This window comes from Corylus avellana, chromosome ca4 (assembly GCF_901000735.1).
Source record: "Corylus avellana chromosome ca4, CavTom2PMs-1.0".
NCBI lineage: Eukaryota > Viridiplantae > Streptophyta > Magnoliopsida > Fagales > Betulaceae > Corylus > Corylus avellana.
Window position 1 is genome coordinate 34,154,768 of NC_081544.1, and position 20,497 is coordinate 34,175,264.

The window sequence follows — 20,497 nt, forward strand, 5'->3', positions numbered from 1 at the left end:
ATTTACTGCCATAGTAATGAAAACAACAAAGACTTGGCCAATGGCCAACTGTGTTCATGTATGTTAAATGGATAAAAAGAACAAAATTTTAGATTTTAGTGCTTATGTTTATATCGTGAGAAATGATACATGCATTCTGAAATTCACTTTTTTACGTAATAGTGAAAATTACCATTAGACTATAGATCTAAAATCTAATGGTAATTTTCATTGACACGTTAAAGAAATATATACTTAAAAGTATGGCAGCACTCTTCAACATATTCCATACAACTGCTAAACATAAAAGCCAACCTACCTCGACGACTGAAATCCTAGTCTCTTAACAAAAGGTCATTCGAAATATCTTAGGAATATCAAGCAATCACCAAGTTGACCTGTTACCATATGCATGGCAGGTGGGAAGCATAAAACTATTATTAACAAAAAGAAATCATGCAATTTTAATCTTGGGCACAAATTTCGGAAACTTACTCATGATGGCTTTAGGACTCGTAACAAGGGATAGATTTCAAAAACTGGAGATAATTTTTTGAACAAAGAACATATTCATATATTTTTGTTGTTTAACAAATCTGTCAGAACCCAAAAAAATGGCCAGAAGCCAAGTACTCCTGGTTTTGCATAGAGGGAAGTCATCTTGACTCTTAGAGCAGTATTGAACGGCCATATCTCCATGAATATTCAAGGAAATTTTCAGGCACGACCTAAGAATTAAATCCGTTCTTCCCAGAAATAGAAGCATGTCTAGTCACCACTACATAATTGAACTGGCACAGACAAACATCTGAGCATCTGGCAATATAAAGAGCTGGAAGGAGTATTTTGTGTAGGATTGAACCTATCAACAAAACCAGTATCCATCTGATTTGCATGCTACGGGCTTTGGATATGCGGCCAGTGTCAGGCAAGAGCCCGAATGTAACAAAAAATTCTCAAACATAACTGCATCAGATTGAATAGGTGGCATGCAGCCATACTTACAATAGAATCCACAGCTTTGACATATGTAAATGGAGCATCCTTGGTTCGAGATTTCATAATTTCAAACAGATGAGACACTCTTGAATGGGCTAGGCCATGTGTCACCTCGCATTGATACACACATGAAGGGAATAAATTATTGTAGAAACTGAATAGCATGTAGAAACCATTCAAAATTGCTTTTACAGAAAGTGAAATACAAAGATAAGAAAGTGAGAAAAAATAAAACTCACTCAACACATATTGTTTCAAGCAACTTCAAGCAGTCCTCATTGACCTTAACATTCTCCATTCTCAGCCGGCGACGTATTACAGGGCTTGTCCTTCCAGCAGATGCATATGTTCTTATTAGTGATTCAAAAACCTCAGCCCCTACATTCACCTCAGCCTTGTTCAAAATCTCCAGAAAACCTTCTGCACCCTCGACATCCTTCTCTTGCTCAAAGTGCCCCATCAAACTGCTGACAATCACAGATGATGGGACCCACTTCCGACCATCCCCTCTACCAACAGATATTGCATTGGCAACACAATCTTCCGCCAATTTAAAATTCCCATTTTTCAAATAATAATCCAAAAATATCTCCCATGTTTTAACATTAGGCTTGGCTCCTCTCCTGCGAGCCCGCTCCTTGAGCTTTTCTGCATTCTCTAGCAAACCCTCTTTTGCATAAGCTCCTATCAGAGTATTAGCGATACGGATATCATAAGTTGAGCACCCAGATTCCCACTCTTTGAAACACTTCTCTGCTCCAGGTAAATCTTTTAAGTTAACCAAAGCCTGAATCATATTCAGATAGCTTATGTTTGCAGTTTTAGGAAAAGCCAGCCTCAAAGAACGCCATACCCAATAAACTTCAAGCAGTTTCCCTGTTCGGCCATACAACATAATTAGGAACTGGTAAGCAGAAAGGTCTCAGCAGGCGTTTCTCTTCTCTAATTCCTTAAGTGCATTTTCGGCCTTCTCCAAACAATCCTGCATCAACATATATTGACGCTAAGTTGCTATATGTTGTCCAATCTCCTGCGACTCGTCCGTCCCGCTTCATTTCATCAATAATCCTTTCAACCTCGGCAATATCATTGACAGCAGCAAGAGCCCTCATCCAGACATTGTATGTATAAGAATCCAGCATGATATGGGAGGCTTTCATTTCCTGTATGATGGTTGGGATCTTTTCTGGCTGCCCGGTTTTTGTGTAAAGGGTCATAAGGCTGTTGTAAGGCATGGAACTTAAAGGAAGGTTGAGTTCCTTCATCTTTTCCATGAGAGCTTCTGCTTTTTCAGTCATCAGTTCCTTGCAGTAACAATTAAGAAGGGCACCATAACAGAGACGATTTTTTGATGATTCAGGAAGACCAATGAAATAATTTTCTGCAGCAGCAATGCCTCTTGATTTGGCAACTAGATCTAGATGTATAGCTAATAGCTTGATCACTGATCGTCTGATTCATGCCCCTTTTAGTCATAGTTTCTGAAAGCTGTAGTAATAAAAATAAGATTCCAATAATCTACAACTTGCAGTACAGATTAAAATCACAAAACTCAAATATAATAAGCGTGTGACAATGAAGAATGTTATAAAACCAAGCAGGTGCCCCCTTCCCAACCAACCCCACCACCCCCCAAGGAGGTACTAAATCAGGGGGGCAGAGTTGGCTACTACATTATCGAAATGCAATGCCTAGGTGAACCAAAGAGAGCAATAATTTGTTGTGAAGTTAAGATATTCTATTGACTGATGCCTAAATTACACAAGAAGGTCACCCATACAAACCAGGAATAGATCTATAATGTACATAGCATTCACATTTTGACATGCTTGAATTCTATATACAACAAAAAAAAACGCACCCATGCTGAAAACCCTATTAAAGCTATAACGCAAAGAAGCAAGTCCATCAAATTTGGCACCAAGTCACAGAGCTCCCAAACTTATGAACTATAATTATTAATTATTAGCATTTGAGAACAGGGATTATTCATCCCCCCAAAAAAAAAGGGGGGATAGAACCACAACCAAATATTTATAGAAATAAAAGATTGGACGGCTTTAGAAGGAGAACCTTAACAGCAGGGTAGTAGAGCTTGTGTTCGCGAAGCTTCTTGAGGGTGTCGCCCACCTCCCATTTGAAGACTCGCTTGGGGTAGTAGACCTTGCGCTCGAAAACCCTTTTGAAATTGTTTCCCACTTCACATTTGTAGGCTCGCTCGTTAGTCTTGAGGAACTAGTTGAGCTGGTGCCGAACGCTCACCTCTGCGCTACCTTCCCTGAAGAGCCTCACATACAGCGCTTCCTCCAAGTACTTCTTCGATCGCTTCGCTACGCTCTTCGTGCGCCCGAAATGCAACTGCTGCACCGCCATCTTGCAATTGCATTGGCTTCCAGTCTCCGAGGTTTGGGTTTTGGGTGGATTTCTCTGAAAGATGCACTTAATCCTAGCGTTGCGAGTGAGGGGGGGAGCTTGAAGAAATGGTTCGGCCGTACGGGAAAATTTGGGTTGTGGGCTTTAGTTTGTAGGGCCTTCGCGCCTTATTATAACTAACCTCACAGATCCCACTCTACCTTAAAACAAATAAGCTACATCTACAAGACGAGGGCCCAAGTGGCTCAGTTGATCCAGAATTTCGGTTGTTTTACCATGAAAGGATTTTTTTAATAGCAAAAATAAGAAATATGAGAAAAATATTAATACCAACCATTTCTTTTTAACTTTTATACGGACAGAATATAAACTACGTGACGTGTCAACCTCTTATTGTATGGTACAAATGACTTGATTTATAGACATGCTACACATCATTTTCTTAATCATCTTTTAACTATCTCTTTCAGCATATCTAATAGATCTACCATTGAATTTGTAAACTTATATGAGTCCCACAACAATTCAATGATAGATTCACTTATTCACTACATGGAGAAGGTTGAAAGATAATTGAGAAAATTATTTTTATCATTTCTCTTTGATTTATATAAGGTCTTTATAGAAATTACTCTCGTGCATATGGATTTAGCCGTTCTAGCGACTATTTAATGTTACACATAGAGCTCCTTTTACAATCAGCTAAAAGCATTTTCAGTAGAATAGGGAAATGTCTCATAATAGTTAAATTTGACTATTATAAACTTTTTTTTTTTCCAACAAAATAGTTACTTGAACTCATTTTTTTTTTTTTTTCTCCTTAGAGTATGAAGTATGAACGGTAAATACACTCTTTTGCCCATTCATTATTTACACTATAAAAGTTTTTTTTTTTAATTATTTTATCTCTCCCTCTCTTTCTTTCATACTATCTTCTATACAAAAAAATATTTTTTAAAAAATAGAGAGTATAATAAATAATCTATTAGAAAGTACATAGAAAAATGAATGGTTAAAGTATAAATTTATACTTTTTCGATAGTTATTTGAACTACTCCTACTGAAAATACTTTAACACTTGTCGGTACTTGATTGGGGGCAAGCCAACCATTAAAAAAATAATTTTATATAATTACACCCTCCAATCACATATTAAAGACATACAACCAATTATAGTTTGAACATTTTTTAAGGAGAAAATATATCAAAAATAAGTACCGCTATTATTCACACTCAATTATCTTACGCATATCGCTATTTAAAAGTGTTTTATATTAGCTTAATCGGTTGTGAACCACACCTCATGAAGCGGAGGTCACCAATTTGAACTTCTCTCCCCTTTTTCTTGTATGAACATGTCAAAAATTAAAAAATAAAAATAAAAAACAAAAAGAACCACTTAAAATGCCGTACAGCCCATACCTCAACCAAGAATAGAATTTTTTTAAGAAAGGTAAAATTATTATTTACTATTATTATTTGGGTGATGTTAAACATCACGCTTGACATGATGCACGCTGGGGTGATTTGATATTTTAAAATAATAAAATATAATATTTTATTATTATAATTATTTTTAAAAAAATAGCTTGACATGAATAATCACGCAGGTTAGCGTTGTTAGTATCATAGCCCTTATTATTTATTTCAAGTCGTCGAGCTCTCCGCGTGGAAAACAAGTATTATATGAAAAGTAATGGGAAGACGTGTCCTATCGCCGTCATATGATTTGTTATTCCACCTATTCTATTCCTTTTTCGTTCCGGAGGCTGTGAATTTGGAACGCTTATGTCATTTTTTTTGTTTTTTTTTTTATCCGGCTTACCTGCTGTTATTTTAAACAGCATGCTTGCTGTAGTTGAATTAACGGTCAAGATTAAATTTTAAAGTTGACTTACTTTTAGAAACATTTAGTAGAAGAGAGAAAATAAAAAGAGATTTTGAGAAATTCAATCTTGACCGTTGATTAAACTACAACATACATGTTGTTATTTTAATAACAGCATGTAAGCCAAATCTTTTTTTTTTTAATTAATGTTACTAAAAAAAAGAAAGTGTTTTCACATTTTAGATTGTATTTTTGTATTTATAAATTTCAATGTAAATAAAAGCAGAAATATGCATTTAAAATAATTATGAATCACCTGGAGTATTGAACTGAATTTACGAAGATAACACTTTCATGATCTGGTCCCATATTAGTTGTCCTTATTTATTTATTTATTTATTTTACATGTCCACATAAAAGAATGAAAAAATATAATTCAAACTAGTAACCTCCTACCTTATATTTTCTCCCGCCCCCTACTCTATGGTCCCAAACTCTCTACTTTTTTTTTTTTTTAATGAGTCACATACTTTATTAAATATATAATTAAACAATTAAAAAATATATATGTAAAAATTATATGCATTTTAAACATATTTTAATTTAATATATTGAATTATAAAAAAAATTCAAATTTAAATTCCTTTCAAAATATCTAATTCTATATAAAAGGAGGCTTGAGGCATTTTTTTTTTTTTTTCCATTAATCAAATACTAGGGCATCAAAATCCTTAATCAAATGGGACAACACTAAGAATTCAAAAGTTATAATTTGTATTCAAGTATCGAATCATGTCAAAAACATGAACATATACCGCATATTAGACAACTTTAACTTATTTCGATGTCTTAAGTCTAACAACTAATTTTATATTAAATTCATGTTAAATTAAAAATGTCATTGGAAAAAGAGAAATGATTAGTATTAATAATTTGTTTATACTTTTTCATAAATTCAATAGATCAACCATTAGATTTTTAAGGGTCTATTATTGATTTATGTAGAATGCACATAAGTCCACAAATCTAATAGTTGATTTGTAACATAAAATGATAAAAAAAATAAATAAAAAAAAAATAACAAATCTAATGATTGATCTATTAAACTTGTAAGAGAATATAAATATTTCTCAAAAAGTTATTAACACACCGCAAACCATTCTTATCAATTATTTATTCACAAATCCGACCATTGTTAACATCTCGGAATTTAAGCAGTTGAACGACATGGATTGCGTAGCAAAAGTTTGGCAAATGCGAACAAAAGCTGAATAGCTCAACGAAACTCATAATTTCTTTACGGTTAAATAACACTGCACAGTCCAATCCGGTGACGGTGTATGTTAAGGCACGCCAATCTCATGAATTTATTAGGTAAAGCCGACGCGGAACGGTCATGTGGCCACAGGTTGACCGCACACCATGCTGGAAAGATGAAGCCCACAAATCCATAGGTGCGCGAAAGCTACCGTCCAAATCTTTGTAAGGCAAAATTCCGGGTGAATGAATCAAGGCAAAAATAATAATGATAGGGGCCACTTCTTTTATTATGTCAGGACTCTTGGCTTGAGAATTTGAGTGGTGATTCAGGGCACATTGCATGCTTAGCACGTCATGCAGGAAAATTTTTTTATTAATATTTTAATGAAAAAAAAAAAAAATTATCAGCGTACTATTTTACTTCACCCTAAAAATTTTCAAAGCGATCCAACCAATAAAACTGGGACTAAAGATATTATTGTGATTAGATCATAATTTATTGAGGAAAACTATAAATAATACTATTATAGTGATTGTTTTGTTGCTATCAGAAATATATATATATATATTACAGCAGCATATATAATCGTTTATTAAATAAAATTTATCCAGTAATTATGCTTTTGGAGAGTTCTTGAAATTCCATACAATAATTGATGTTTTGCATTATGATGAATAACAAAATAATTAGGGGTGTACAAACGGAATAACCAAAACAATTAATACCAAAACAGTGTCGTTTTAAATACGAGTTAGACATAAGGTTTCATTATATTCATTGTTTTTATGAACACTTTAACCCAAAACTATTTAAAATAAGCCTAGAAAATAGGCACAAAATACTTCAAAAAGCCCATATATATATATATAAAAAAAAAAAAGTTATAAAATTGCCGGTTATTGGTTTGAATAACCGTTAACTGCCGGTTATAAAAATAACTGTCTAAGCGCCAATAACCATTAATTGCAACCGTTTATACACTCTTAAACAAAATTACACAGAATTATAAGAAAAAGAACATAAAAAGCTCACACTAATTTAGGATTCTTTTGTGTGGATATAAATACCGAAAAGTTTGTTTGGATGAAATGTAGAGGATAATAAGGATAGATTAATGGATCAAATTAAATTCTACATAGATTATGGTATATATATTGTCATATTATTTAAATTTAAAATTAGTCTTTTTTTAAAAAAATAAAATAAAATAAATTTGAGACAATCCAACCGTGACATCCACCTTCATAAGCAGGCGCGTGAGTGACAAGGAAAAAAAATCAGATGTTGAGAAAGACGTGACATAATGAAGAACGGATAAGGCTAGTACAGTTGGGGGTTGGTTCTGCTGGTTGGCGAACCTTCCAGCTCTTCTCCAGCGCACCGTTCCTGGAAAGAAACGCCTCGAATCCAAATTATTTTAATTTATTAATAAATTATTACAATCCCTTTTTCCTTTTTTTTTTATATAGAGGCAAAAATCTTGGATTTTCTCGCATTTTATCTATCTTTTAAAATTTGGTGCTCCCATTCCATATTTTTAGTGGGTCCCGTAGGACACGTGGCAACAACGAAACCAAACTTTTGCTAATTTTGGTACTTTACGTATCGCCCAACGGACAAGAAATGAATGGTACTGTAAGTCTTTGATTGGTTGCTGACTTCTTTATTCATTTTTATTTGAGAACATATTGTGAGAGGCCCCAATTTCAAAGGCAGAGAAAAACTTTTACATTATAAAAATCTCGTTCCAGAAGGCCCCTATGGGTTCTTCGACGAGTTTGATGTAGAAGTTTTTTTCGACTTCGAAGCATTTCGGAGGGGAGCCGTTAGAACGAGCAAGGCTCTGCTTTGAAATCTTTTGCGGCTCAAGAGCGCTGTTTTCCTTTGGGGGTGTGGGTGGAAAAGAGAGATGATCAGATGGGGGGTAGCTGCACTGCAATTCGCAGAGCTTTTTGTGAGCTCGTTGGTGCATATGCTATATGGGTTTTACATATTCAGCACAGCCGTGGCTGGTGATCTTTCCCTGGCGCTGAATGAGTACTTTTTTAAGCCTAATATGAATGTTGAGGTCAAAGAGAACGTGCCCAGCGGGCCAAGCTCCAATGCTGAAAATCTGCCTCCTATTGTATTGGTCCATGGAATATTTGGATTTGGAAAAGGGGTATTTCCTATTTTTCTCATATTTACTCGTTGCCATCAAATTAGTATCATTCATTTTCCTATTCAATTGGGATTTTCATTTTGTTTCTTTTGGGGTCTTAGAGATTGGGAGGTTTATCGTACTTCGCGGGGGCAGAGAAGAAGGATGAAAGGGTTCTGGTACCTGATTTGGGGTCTCTAACCAGCATTTACGATCGGTATGTATGTGCCTTGGAGCAACTCTTAAACGTTTCGGGTTCAGCGTCATTCATGGGCTTCTTTTCTTTTCCTTTATTTATTTATTTATTTATTTTTTTTCCCTCATTGGCTTTTCTTTGAACTAGTCTTAAGAACGGGCTTTTGGGTTTCAGGGCTCGTGAATTGTTTTACTATTTGAAAGGCGGGCAGGTAGATTACGGCGAAGAACACAGCAAGGCTTGTGGGCACTCGCAGTTCGGACGGGTTTACGAACAAGGTTCTAGATCCCCTTCTTTGCAATTAGCTCTCTCTGTTCGTGTTTTCCTATTCTAATGGATGAAATCGTCCACAGGGCACTACCCAGAATGGGATGAGGATCACCCTATCCACTTTGTGGGGCACTCGGCCGGAGCACAGGTTGTTCGGGTATTGCAGCAAATGCTCGCCGATAAGGTCGGTTGAAATTGTATGATGTGAACTAAGGAGAAGCCACAACACATCTGTAAGTTGAAATAATTAGTATTTCGTTTTTCATATTGTTCGCAGGCATTCAAGGGGTATGACAACACTTCAGAGAACTGGGTGTTGAGCATCACATCCTTGTCAGGAGCGTTCAATGGGACTACAAGAAGCTACGTAGATGGGATGCAGTGAGTTCCGTTTATAACTTGTGTTTTTGCTTGGAACTTTTCAGTGTCTTTATTTCCTATTACAGCAATGACAATCTACAGCTTCATGTTTATTATTGGGAATTTGAGTCCCACCACCGTAATGCTGAAATAATATTGGCCAAATGAGAAAAATGTAGTAGATAGTAGTTTGATTATGACTTCATTATTTTATCTATCAAAAAGGGATGTTTGAGCAAGCTGAGAGCAAAACAGAAACATAACTACTAGATGATAGCATGGCTAAGAGTTAAAGTTTGCCAACACCTCGGAGAGCTCAGGTTTTTAATGAATTAAGCTTTCATTATCCAATTAAGGGGCAGCTAGCCTATTTGGCCATATAAGCTGATATAAGCTGATCACTCTGATGATATGTCATAATGAGTGCCTCATTCTTATTATCCATTTATTTTAGTTTCATTTGTTTCCGTGAAGTTGGTTCATAGTTGAAATTGTTGGCAATTATGTCATTGTATATTTTGGCTACTAATCCAATTTTCTTCCACATTAAACAATTTCTGGATGCTGAACTTGTGAAGTTTGAACTTGTTACAGGCCAGAAGATGGGAGAACCTTGAAACCTATATGTCTACTGCAGTTGTGCCGCGTAGGGGTAACAATATACGATTGGTTTGACATTCCCTGGCTGAAGGCATATTACAATTTTGGGTTTGATCACTTCAACATGTCATGGAGGAAAATTGGTGTTTGGGGTCTTGTGGATTGCCTCTTGGGGAATTCAGGCCCGTTTGCTTCAAGAGACTGGATCCTCCCTGATCTTACAATTCAAGGGTCCATGCGACTTAACAGCCGGCTGCATACCTTTCCGAATACATACTACTTCAGCTATGCTACCAAGCGTACTAAAAAGATATTGGGTGTCACGGTTCCTTCTAGCATACTTGGCATCCACCCATTGCTTTTTATAAGAGTTTTGCAGATGAGTCAATGGCGTCATCCTCCAGATGTCTCTCCCCCTTATAAGGGCTACAGGTACTTTTTTCATTTAAATGAATATGTTGTTGTATCAACCCATTATCTAGTACCTGTTCTCAAATTACTTCAGGTTGTTATTTTGAGAAAGCTTATTGTTATTTCGAATGTGTTTTAAATGAATCATTACTAGAATTTCTCTGAATATATTGTCCAAGTGTGACACTTAGTTTTTCCTTTTCTATAATGATCATGAATACTACTGTATTTAAATTCTAGAATTTAAAACATATTGATGTTACCCTTTATGATATGTAATATCTTGCTCAAACCAATAGATTATTATGATTTTGATTTTGGAGCCTGTGCTGAGGTTAATATTCAAAAAAAAAAAAAAATTGTGTTGTTGGTGTCATGACTCTCGTGTGAATATATGTTCAGGGATGAGGATTGGCAAGACAATGATGGAGCACTCAACACTGTATCCATGACTCACCCTCGAATTCCAATTGAACATCCAAGTCGTTTTGTTGAAAATGATTTAGAGTGCCAACCGTTACAACCAGGCATCTGGTAAGTCATACTTTTTAGTGGTGAATTGTTTACCTAACACAATTACTTACAAGATCATATTTACTGTATGGATCATAGGGCTTGCTTTTGGGAAATTTGATTCTAATTGTGGTTGTTTCTAATGGACACTATTAACAATGCTAGGGGCTACATGGTCATACTTATTGACAGATCTGTCAAGCTTGTTTGAAATTACAAAATGATCCTGCTTAGGTTTTAAGCCAAGTCATATTATACTGAATTTAACTACTCACCGGGTACATTTTCTAAGAAGCTCTCAATTAGATGGAGGAGGATGATTTGTATATTAAAAAATAAAATTATGGAGATTCTTTCCACTGCTATTATGTGCATGTTTAGACAAAGATGGCTTGACTAGGCCAAAGAGTCTAGTTTGCAACGTGTCATGATTAAATATTGCAAAAAAGGAAAAAAAAAATCAATGACTAAAAGCATGGCTTAGCGTTTTTTCCATCAACCATACGAATGAGTGTATGATCGAATACGGAACCAGTTGTTGTTGTCGTAGGTTCAGGTATTGAAGATCGTGGTGCAGGAACTTTAGTAGGTACCATTCAGTTTTTTCGCATCATATCCAAATGCATCCTTACTGGTTGAAGATAATTCAGCCATTCAGTAGGTACCATTCAGTTTTTTCGCATCATATCCAAATGCATCCTTAATGGTTGAAGATAATTCAGCCATATAGTTTTGCAACTATACTCTCACATAATTGTAATGCTAACAAAAAAATTCACATAACATCAAGAGAACGAGTTAATTGTCCAATTCCATAATGACATCGACTAATATTGAAAATTTAAAATTCTTATTGAAGTTTCCAAGATTATGGTATTAGGAAAGTGAATAATTCCTAGTTCCTTCGGTTTTCACCCCCCAGTTTTGGGCATTTCATCTTAGCTTTAAGGATTCTTCTTTGAACTTGCTCAGAGATGGAATTTGACTTAATGCAGGTACTACAAGATTGTGGAAGCTGATCACATATTGTTCATTGTGAATCGGGAGAGAGCAGGAGTTCAATTTGATCTGATTTATGACAGCATATTTGAACGCTGCAGAAAGCATGTATTTAGGAAGACCCCGCAAATATTACCAAACGAAGTACACCAATAGTTTTTTGTATCTTTTTCTCTCACTTGATACGCTGCAACCAGAAAGAAACAATTTGTCTCCCTGGTATACCTTTTTCTTCATTTCCCAATGTAGATGTAGATTTTCTTTTTAGTTTAGAGTCTTTACTCTCTACTTCCGCAATTATACCGTTTTTGCTTTCTAGCTTTAAAAGAGATATCAGCAGCTTATGCCTCTATGTCAAAACAAGTGGGATAGAAGTTAATGAAATTCAATCAAAGCAAAGCATTTATTGCCTGGAATTGAGATGTAGGGATGAAGATTTCCTAAACTGGATCAATTTGTCTTTGAGCCTAAACTGGATCTTCTAAACCGAGTCGTACAAACATGCAATTAATTCAATTTTCATGTTCCAAGCCTGAAAAAGGAAACCAGCCGACCAAATAGATAGTTGCATATATTTGCACATCCATAGGGACTGCACTTTGGCAAAGGATGTATGGGGAGAATGTGGGCCGACGATGCAAAAGAGTACGTGGACTGGTAACACATTTATAGAAATGTGGGAGCAAATGGTGGACCGGTGTACTCAAGAGGAGATAGAATTCGATGCAGTGACTGCTAGGAAGATATGGTTCAGAAGAAATACAGTGGTCAACGGAGGGGAATTTTTGCATCCAAATATCTTGATAAAAGAGGCTGAGATTTTTTTAAAAGAGTACAGGGATGCAAATGCTAAGGAGACGGTACCTATGGCTTCCCATGTGGTTTCAGGCCCTAACAAATGGCAAGCTCTTCCTATCAGAGTTTACAAAATTAATTGGGATGCTGCTTTAGATTCAAAAACTTACCGAATGGGAATTGGCATTATTGTAATGGATTTTGAAGGATAGGTGATTGCAGCTAGAGTGCTAACAGTAGGAATTTTACCGGACTCAGTGGTGGTAGAAGCGCATGGGGCTTTGAATGCTATAGAATTTAGACGAGATCTAGGGTTACAATCGATCATTTTGGAAGGTGATTCACTACAAGTGGCCAAGGCTCTCACCGCCCACAATCAAAATTTGAGCAAATATCGGCACGTCCTTGATGATACAAAAGGAGTGCTTAATCATTCAAAAAATTGGCAGATTCGGCACACTCGGAGAGAAGTGAATTGGGCAATACACGGTCTTGCCAAAGCTGCAACCCAATAGGTCATGGATAAGATATATATGGATGAAAGAAATTCCAGATGTACATGCGTAATGTTGTACTTCTAGAGCTTCGTGCTCATCCTATGTAGAGCTTTATGCTCTTGTTTTGTTTAGAGCATTCGTGCTCTAGATTTTTTTTTTATTTTTTTTATGAATGAATGAAATCAAATTGTTATTAAAAAAAAACACACACACACACACAAACAAACAACGTCGTATCAAATGGTGTTTTAATTTTAATTTCTATGGAAGTCAAAGGTAATAATAAATACTCCTACACATATAACATGCCAACCCCACCAAACCAGCGGCTCAAAAAAAAAAAAAAGGTTAAGTGTGGCCATACAAATCACCGGTCACGGAAACACAAAAACATAGTATAATACTTGTTTACACGTCAATTTGTAAAAAATATTATAATACTCAGATCATTTTTGTATATTATTAATGTGGAAGTCATCTAACAAGGAGTACAGGTCACAAAAACACGGAAATAGAGCATAATACTCGTTTACATGTTAGTTTGTAAAAAAATTATAATACTCGGATCATTTTCATACATTATTAATGTGGAAGTCATCTAGTGAGGAGTTTCTAATTCAATTTTGTATAGTGAATATTCATTGGCAGTCAATAATTGTTTGCTGGATACTCTCCCCCTCCAAGATTGGGCCGGTATAATCATATACATGTACATAAAGCCTTATGTCTCAACCCAGATACGGATGAACTGGGATTCTCTTCAGTCCATTTGGACCGGAGGTGATCCAGACTTTGTTATAGTCCAAAAATTTTTTTGGAAACAATTATGGCCCTATATTAAGAAGGACTGGATCTGCTCCCGTCCAAACGGACCATAGAGAATCCAAATGCAATACGGACTGCCTCACTTTCCTGATTGCATGCCTAATTATGAGACCACATAGCCAAAAAAATCCACCAGAATCGGATAATTAATTAATGCATTTAAAGTTTATAAAATAAACTAAAATTTAATCATTAATACCATAAAGGGATGCAGATTTTATTATTCCGATATAATGATTTAAGAAAAAGTTTAATGGAGTGCACCTACCACATTCTTGTATATATATATATATATATATATATATATATATATACTGGTTACCGAACATTCATTCACAAATCATATCTAACAGAAAGATAAAAAAAAAAAAAATGGGTTACACAGCAAACGGCACCGCCCCCTCCGTTGACAAACGCTCATTGTCATCTACTAACGGCACAAGGCCTACTCTCTCGTCAAACTCCGTTCTCGCTCTTACAACGCAAGTCTTATCGCCCTTTCTCTTTTGCTTTATAAATGACAATGACTCAAAAGTACTCGTCTTTGCTTTCTATTAGAAGTGTTATAATTCACTGATCATGTAACTTGATTGGATTTTTCTTTGTGTATTAACAGCGGTGATCCGACGGTGTTCGAGCCATTTTGGCGAAAGATGGGTGACAAGAGTAAGGTGGTGATCGACGGGGGTGAGTTGATGAGCTATTTCAGTGATGTGGGAAATGTGTGCTGGTTTTTGGAGCCGGAACTCGGGGATGCGATCAGGAGGCTGCATCGTGTGGTCGGGAATGCGGTAACCGAAGATAGGCATATAGTGGTGGGGACGGGCTCAACGCAGCTCTTCCAAGCTGCGCTTTACGCTCTCACTACTCCCGCTGGCGTTGAGCCCATCAGTGTTGTGTCTTCTGCCCCTTATTACTCGGTCTGTCTCTCACCGCTACTTTTTTGATTCAATTACATCCGTCGATTCAATTGCATCTTTTGTTTGTGGGACAAAGTGACGAGCATGTCTCTCGAAAATGACGATGTCGGGAACAAAACGTGGCAACAAGTGACTGCGTGCTTTAACTAAACTACTGCTTGGTCAACTATGATCTCGTATGAGTCAAATATAGTAAAAATATTGGATAAAATAAACCACAAGAATTTCTCTTATTATGATTAAGAACGCGGGACTCACTCATTTGTCACATATTTACTATATATGTTTAACGTATACTTTTTTATATACTCGTCATTCATTTTGAATTAAAGTTTACATATATGACAACTGAATGTGATATTAATAATATATTTGACTGGCTGCTTCTACTGGTTATGGTTGTTTTGCTTTGGAAGGGAATGCGTTTCTGGTGATTCTAGTTGTGAATCAATCTCATCACTTCTCCACTTGGCAGTTTGTTTCTATTGTATTTGACATTACTCTTGATCTTTCTTTCAAAGTTGGAGTGCTTTGAAAGTTTTTAGATGTGCCAATTTTCGTGTACATTCCTTGTGTTTGGTAGTATTCCTATAAGATTCCCTATTCTCTCTTTTTTTTTTTCGGATTAAAAATGGGAAACATCAATCCCTATAACTTTTTTCCCAGTTCAATTAATATAGTCGCATTAAATATGAGATCCAATATTGAAATACTATAGTTAGTTGTATTTTATAATTTCTGGATTTATTGCGTATTTTCCTAACACTAATTATCCATTCTTTTACTATACTACACTTGCAACTACTATATACGACGGAAAAGAATAATTTCAAGAGTAAGCCATTCAATTATTTTTCATTTTTGGATTTAATTAAATGAAAGTTTAATTGTTTGCAGTCATATCCCGAAGTGGTACATTGCCTGCGCTCGAAGCTCTACAAGTGGGGAGGTGATGCATGTACCTTTGATCAAGATGGACCTTACATAGAGGTGGTCAACTCACCAAACAACCCAGATGGTACTCTTCGAGAATCTGTAGTGAAAAGTGGTCAGGGAAATGTTATCTATGATCTTGCTTATTACTGGCCGCAATACACGGCTATTACCTCGGCAGCAGATCACGATATTATGCTATTTATGTTAAGGTATGCCTTGAATCTAGTAGCCAGAATCTTCCGGAATTTTCTCTTGTGTTCTACAAAGATCCACAATGGTTTCCTTCACTAAGAAGAAAGAGTCTTCTTGATGATGGTAGATCATTCCAGAACCTTCAAAGAAGAAAGAGTCTTCTTGATAATGGTGGAACATTACGGAACCTTCTAGGCAACACAATGGTTTTCCTATATAAAGGAATGATGCCTTTGTGTTTGTATACAAGAATGAAGAGATCCCAAAAGAAGAGATTCTTCAATGTGAGAGAAGAGAACTTGGGAGGGGATGTGCAAGAGAGTGAGCGTTTTTGTCCTTTAACTCAACTATCACTTATTGTATTGAGAGGAGTGTGTGAGGCTTTTCTCTAGGGCAAAGTGTATTTGGGTGGTATGGGCATTTACTGTGAGTTGTAAGAATTTGCTCATAGTGGACCTCTCTTGTACGTTGGTGGATGTAGGCCAGGTTTTGGGCCGAACCACGTAAACTCTTTGTGTATGTGTGTGATTGGTGTGTGTTCTCGTGTGTTTTCTTTCCAAACTTGTCTTTCGCATAAAGGGCTGGTGGGAAATTGGTTGACAATTAATTATCAATTTTCCCAACAATTGGTATCAGAGCTTGGTTGCGGATTTCTACTGGTTAAGAAGAAATGCAGTCCTTGAAGTTTGAGATTGAAAGGCTTGACGGAGTGTGGGAGTACTGTCCACAGATGGAGTATGGAGCACTGTCTACGGACGGAGTGCTGTTCAAGGACGGAGTACGTAGCACTGTTCACAAGCAAAGGTACTGTTCATGGAGATACTGTTCACGAGGCACTGTTCACGGAGTACTGATCAGAAGTACTAGATACATGTGTTGTTCAGAGGTTAAAGAAAGGAGCAGGTTCGGCAAGTTGCTCCAAAAACGCTAATATTGTTTCTCTCATTACAGAGAGAGATGATGATGTTCTTTGATAAGGACATGTACATCCTCTGGCATGACCGCTAAAAATGTCAGGATAATGGATGTGTTCTATTAGCGGGTCCACAATTGCATACGGGACATTGGTTTGGTCTTTGATGTCGGGTATGTGGTGGAAAAGGGTGTCGATGGCTGATGAACTTCCGAGGAAACCAAACATGGAAGTTGCACCATATTTTTCAGCAGGATTTTTTCGACATGTGCCGGAAAGGAAAATTCTTAGAATGGTTTAATTCTAAGTGCATGTGCTCTTTATGGTGGAGCATGATAATTCTTGTAGAATTATGACTGTTGGTGTAGACAGTGTTTTGCAAGACATCCTAGGGCGTGGGGATGGGCATCGGTCAAGATGCGGACCTAAGCTCTCAGGTGGAGGAGACATCCGGGGGAGATTACGACTTGATGGGATTCAAGTCAAGTGGGAGATTGTTAAGGTATGCCTTGAATCTAGTAGGCAGAATCTTCCGGAATTTTCTCTTGTGTTCTACAAAGATCCACAATGGTTTCCTTCACTAAGAAGAAAGAGTCTTCTTGATGATGGTAGATCATTCCAGAACCTTCAAAGAAGAAAGAGTCTTCTTGATAATGGTGGAACATTACGGAACCTTCTAGGCAACACAATGGTTTTCCTATATAAAGGAATGATGCCTTTGTGTTTGTATACAAGAATGAAGAGATCCCAAAAGAAGAGATTCTTCAATGTGAGAGAAGAGAACTTGGGAGGGGATGTGCAAGAGAGTGAGCGTTTTTGTCCTTTTAACTCAACTATCACTTATTGTATTGAGAGGAGTGTGTGAGGCTTTTCTCTAGGGCAAAGTGTATTTCGGTGGTATGGGCATTTACTGTGAGTTGTAAGAATTTGCTCATAGTGGACCTCTCTTGTACGTTGGTGGATGTAGGCCAGGTTTTGGGCCGAACCACGTAAACTCTTTGTGTATGTGTGTGATTGGTGTGTGTTCTCGTGTGTTTTCTTTCCAAACTTGTCTTTCGCATAAAGGGCTGGTGGGAAATTGGTTGACAATTAATTATCAATTTTCCCAACAATTTACATGTTCCAAATGCACGGGACACGCCGGCTCCCGCATTGGGTCAGCACCTAATTGTTTCCATGGTTTCGATTTGTACTTAGTTGTCTTATAGTGTGCTAGCGGCTGGTTTTGTTTAATTTTTGATTAACGCTTTGCCTTTCTTTTGTGTTTTCGCTGGGCTCTTGTAAAGGATAAAGACATTGCTAAGAAGATGACTCAATACATAACTATCACTTCAATTGGTGTATCAAAAGAATCACAATTTAGAGCTGCAAAAATCATAGAAGTGATTTGTGATGGCTGCCACAATGTTGGGTCTGCCGAATCGGAAAACTTCTTTGAATATGCCAGAGAGCTCATGTCTAAAAGATGGCAGAAATTACGAGAAGCTCTTCAGCATAGTAAACGTCTCAGTTTGTTCAAGTATCCGCGAGAACGCTGTCTTTTCACTGGAGAGCTTAATGAAAGGCTGCCGGGTATATATATGTATATATATATCGCATGTTAATTTATTTTCCTCGTTGTAAGAAAAATATGGGAAAATTAAAGCATATGTTCTAACGTCGTAATTAATGATTTTTCTTGTTTTCCCAACAGCCTTTGCGTGGTTGGAGTGCAAAGAAGGCATCAAGGACTGCGAGGAATTTTTACGAGGATTTGATATCGTTGGAAGAGGCGGGAAGGCTTTTGGAGCCGATCCCAAGTTTACTAGGATTAGCTTATTGTGCAGGGAAGAGGATTTTAATGGAGTCATTGAACGATTACTGGCGATCAAGGGGATTAGGAACGGAAATTAATTAATTTTGTCTTAGAATCCTTGTGGAACCTTACAGAATTTATATATTAATTTTTACAGAAATTTTTATACTTTAAAGAATGGTATAGCCCACCAAGAAGAGTAAAAAAGACGATAACAATAGAGCAGTACTATATTTCTACATTTTCAAGGAAGGGTCCTTTAATTCATTATATTAAATTGACTTGTTTTTAGAACATTTGATACTTACATGCATTTTTTAACTAAATATGTGATTTTTGAAAGCAATTAAAAAAAAAATAAAAAAAAAAATGACAACCACATTTTCCTGGAACATATCTCAGTTTAATAGATTGTTAATAGTAAGGATTGGGGGATGCCATGAGAAATGCTATATATTCTTCTAATTGTTGTCCATCTCTAGTCCAACTTTTTTTCAAAATTATCATTAAATTTCATATATATATATATAGAGAGAGAGAGAGAGAGAGAATTGGACAGACTAAGAAGAAGAAAAAAAAAAAAGGAAAAAAAAAATAAAAAAAGCCTCCACAAACTAACATTACTTTGCAAAAGGGCTTTACAATATTCAAAATGTACTAAAGTAGTCCATTGACTACCAAAGTAAGTCAAAAAGACCACATTTTTTATATATTCCTATAATACTCATTTTCTTTTAAAAACTACAATAAATAAATAATAAAATAAAAAATAAACTAAACTATATTTTAAACAAAAAAGGGAAGAAAAAAAAAAAGCTAATGGGCGAATAAATAAATATATAAAAAAATACTTCACTATAATTGGCCTAAATTACGAAAATCGCTTGTGCGATATAAATAATATGGATAAATGAAAAATCAAACCATGTGGTTGGCCTATTACAAATCGCTCTATGTCGTATGAAAGTGGAATAAGAGATTTTTGGGATATGCCAAAAAAATAATTTAGTCTCTGGACTCAAATTCCTTTAAAAAATTTGACGAATTTTGTTAAATGTCATGTCAACGCTAATAAAAATGATGACATGTGTCATTCTTAATAAAAAAGAAAATATAAAAAAAAATATATTAAACTAGAAAAAAAAAACTAAAAATTATTTTTTAAAAAAATAAGGAAAAGGGTGGCCAGAGGCGGAGAGCCTCCCCACGCCACCTCTGGGGGTGGCTCACAAGCCACCCACAACACATTTCTTTTTTTTTAATTGATTTTTTAGTTTTTTATTTGATTAATTTTTTATTGATTTTTTAAGGGTATTATAAAAGTATTAAAAAAGTGGTCTTTTTGACATACTTTAGTAATTTGATGCGCTACTTTAGTATCTTTTGAGACTCTTTAAAAAACGACCGTTAATATTTTTATATATATATTTTCAAAAATAAAATAGCATTTTCCTTTCGGTGTCCTTAATGGGAGAGTTAGACAAACTATCTTGCCACAAATCAATGACCAGAACTATTTCAAATGATGGAAATGGAGGGGATCCATTTAATTAAAACAAGATGGCATTTTTGTCTAAAACTTGTCCAAAATATTTGTTTTGAACAAAAATGCCCTCTTATTTTAACTAAATGGAATCTCCGGGAAAAGAGGGGACGGAGACACCTTCGATAGTTTTTTTTAATTTTGTTTAAATT

General features: G+C 35.9%; 2 protein-coding genes and 1 pseudogene across 3 annotated transcripts; 2 read left to right on the forward strand and 1 right to left on the reverse strand.

Moving 5' to 3' along the window:
- Window positions 1-479: 479 nt before the first annotated feature.
- On the reverse strand, window positions 480-3,470 carry LOC132178917 (large ribosomal subunit protein mL101 (rPPR4)-like; annotated as a pseudogene).
- Window positions 3,471-8,127: 4,657 nt separating this feature from the next.
- On the forward strand, window positions 8,128-12,196 carry LOC132178941 (uncharacterized). Of its 2 annotated transcripts, none has more exons than XM_059591528.1 (8): window positions 8,128-8,601; window positions 8,703-8,797; window positions 8,951-9,054; window positions 9,130-9,230; window positions 9,324-9,427; window positions 10,001-10,438; window positions 10,820-10,951; window positions 11,466-11,919. In XM_059591528.1, exons 1-8 carry the CDS (start codon window positions 8,350-8,352, stop codon window positions 11,491-11,493), a joined length of 1,254 nt encoding a protein of 417 aa, XP_059447511.1. In that variant the 5' UTR covers window positions 8,128-8,349; the 3' UTR covers window positions 11,494-11,919. The 2 variants fall into 2 exon arrangements, with proteins under 2 accessions (XP_059447511.1, XP_059447510.1); XM_059591527.1 differs by lacking the exon at window positions 11,466-11,919 and adding an exon at window positions 11,926-12,196 and having other exon boundaries at window positions 8,130-8,601.
- A 2,222-nt stretch (window positions 12,197-14,418) lies between these two features.
- On the forward strand, window positions 14,419-18,900 carry LOC132178458 (L-tryptophan--pyruvate aminotransferase 1-like). The gene is made up of 6 exons (XM_059590894.1): window positions 14,419-14,528; window positions 14,663-14,966; window positions 15,864-16,108; window positions 18,128-18,162; window positions 18,277-18,579; window positions 18,701-18,900. The coding sequence occupies exons 1-6, from the start codon at window positions 14,419-14,421 to the stop codon at window positions 18,898-18,900; spliced, it is 1,197 nt and encodes a 398-aa protein (XP_059446877.1).
- Window positions 18,901-20,497: the final 1,597 nt, after the last annotated feature.